Source organism: Myotis lucifugus, unplaced genomic scaffold (genome assembly GCF_000147115.1).
Source record: "Myotis lucifugus unplaced genomic scaffold, Myoluc2.0 scaffold_393, whole genome shotgun sequence".
Lineage (NCBI taxonomy): Eukaryota > Metazoa > Chordata > Mammalia > Chiroptera > Vespertilionidae > Myotis > Myotis lucifugus.
The window spans coordinates 687,006-689,330 of NW_005871441.1; the positions used below are offsets into that span (position 1 = coordinate 687,006).

Sequence of the window (2,325 nt, forward strand, 5' to 3'; positions counted from 1 at the left end):
CCAGGGAGGGAAGCCGGGGTTGTGCAAGGCTGGGACCCTTGTAGGTATGTGTGGAGGGTGTCATTGGACATCAAGAGGTCCAAGCTGGGTTGCAAACTTCCTAGATGATCCATCCCCTCTGGGCCTCAGTTTCCCCATCTGTACAGTGAGGAGGAGGAGATCAGACCCTGAGGAAAGCTTAATTCCAAATTCCATTTACTCTGCTGCCCATACCAGCTATGGAGGAATCTCCTCCCTCCCCTATTCTCAGTTCATGAGGTCCCGGTGACCTAAGTCTAAGCCAATCAGTGTGTCGCATTTTCCTGACACCTGAGCCAATCAGGGTTAAGGAGACACAAAGCAACTTTTGCTGGGACTTCTGGGAAAAGAATCTCTCACTCTTTCCTACTGGACTTGAATCTAGGACCATGTAAAGTCAGAACTTCTGGGAGCCAGATTGACACTAAGAGAGGGGCCTGGCTGAGAAGGGCACCCTCCCAGGAGAACAGGGCCAGAAATGGAGAGAGAATATTTGAGTGACATATTTGAGTCCCCGAATTAAGCCATACTTGACGTTGGATCTAACTCCTGGACTATGGAGTCACGTGAACCAATGAAGAACCTTCCTCTCTCAGCCTGTTTGGGCTGGGGTTTCTGCTAGCTGCAACGAGGAGTCCCTGTCTGGGGGCCTGGACCCAGCTCTGAGCTACCAGACTCCATGAATACCAGAAGGCCCTGGTGCTCCCAAGACTTCCTAGGTTGATGCTGTCCACCTCTCACTCACCTGGGTGGCTTCCAAGGCATTGACCAGGACAGGGTGTAGAGGCTGCTTCCTGGCATCTATCACCACCGCCAGCCCCTTGGTTTTATCTTCTGGCCTGTGGGTGGTAAACAGAACTGGCAGTCTTGCTGGATAAACCAGGCCCTCTAGGGGGAAGGACCTAGTGGAAGGTGAGGGAACTGGCTGCTAGGAGCTTTAATTAATTGGTAGAGTCTTCATCCTGCAAGACTAAGATCCAACGCCCCTTCCTCCAGGAAGACCTCCTGGATTTTCCTCCAGAGCCCATTGCTCTCTCTTCAATGCTCCCACAGAACCTCATACAACCCTCTCTTACACCCTAATAATCATAAACTATAAGCACTATCCCAGTTGCAGTGGGCAAGTCACCCAGCACTCACCTACCCCTTTTGTGTGGGCAGAACTCTCATTTTGTTCAAGAATCCAAGTTTCACCATCTGACTATGCCCACCCCCCACTCCCCGACCCCCAAACCACCACAGGGGCTAGTTTCTGATTAGTTGGGGCCAACAGTAGGGATCTAATTCCTCTGGCCAATGATAGGTTTCAATAAGGGTCATGTGACATATTTTTGGCCAATGAAATATGAGAAGTTTGCTGGGGGACTTCAGGGAAAGAAGTCTCTCCTTTAAGAAGTTTTTACAAAGAGCTATAAGGCAGAGACACAGAATGGTAAATTTCCTTACCAGATAATACATTTTAAATGGGAATGTGTTACTTGCAGCCAAAACACCCTAACTGGTTCACATTGCACTTTTCAGCAATCACCTTGGATTTCCCAAACTGGCCAATTGTCAGAACTTGTTAAATACTGATCCCTCAGCCCCAGGCCCACCTGGTCCGCCCAGACATCTGGTTGTAAGAGGTGGGGCTGGGAATCTGTGGACTTCCAAGGGCCCTTGGCTATTCTGACCATCAGGCAGGTTGAGAAAATAAACCCACTGCCTTCAAGCCTTACCAGCCAGTTCACAGACAGAGCCAGGGGTGCCAGCGTGGGGTGGAGCTGTGGCACTGCCTTGGTGCATGGTCACCTGGGCACGCTGTTCCATTTAGCTGGGAGTCCATGACCCGTCTGCAAATGGGGATACTAGTTTCGGCCTCAGGAGAGAGCCGTTTGTTTCCACACCTGCCTCAGCCACCAGCCTAGAGGCCCCTAGGGCACAGGACTCAATGTGAGGAGCGTCTGGGTCCCTAGAATGTCCCAGCATGAAGCCAGGCACAGAGCAGATGCCCAGCAATATTGATTCAACACAGGAGAGAAAAGCAAGCCCAGCACACAGGAGCCCCGAGTACACCGTCTTCCACAGCTTACATTGCAGCTCACCCCTACCTCTTGTGCCCACACTTGGTCCCCCCCTTTTTTTCAGGTGAGCTTCAGAGAGGGGAGGTTACTGCCCCCAGATCACACAGCAAGTTAGTGGGATTCCAGGGCTTTGTGTACCACACTGGCCACTTCTCAGCACTGAAAAGGGGGTCCCATCTCCCTGTCAGGTCAGAAAAGCCACTCCACCTTGGACAAAAGGAAGAAAAATCTCAGTGGCCAGCTG

General features: G+C 51.4%; 1 protein-coding gene across 1 annotated transcript in view; it reads right to left on the bottom strand.

The window, feature by feature from the left end:
• Nucleotides 1-2,325, bottom strand: part of KIAA1755 (KIAA1755 ortholog) — a 23,160-nt gene that overhangs the window by 13,699 nt on the left and 7,136 nt on the right. The window contains 1 exon segment of the mRNA XM_023743472.1: nt 764-857. Coding sequence (XP_023599240.1) covers nt 764-857 — 94 coding nt within the window.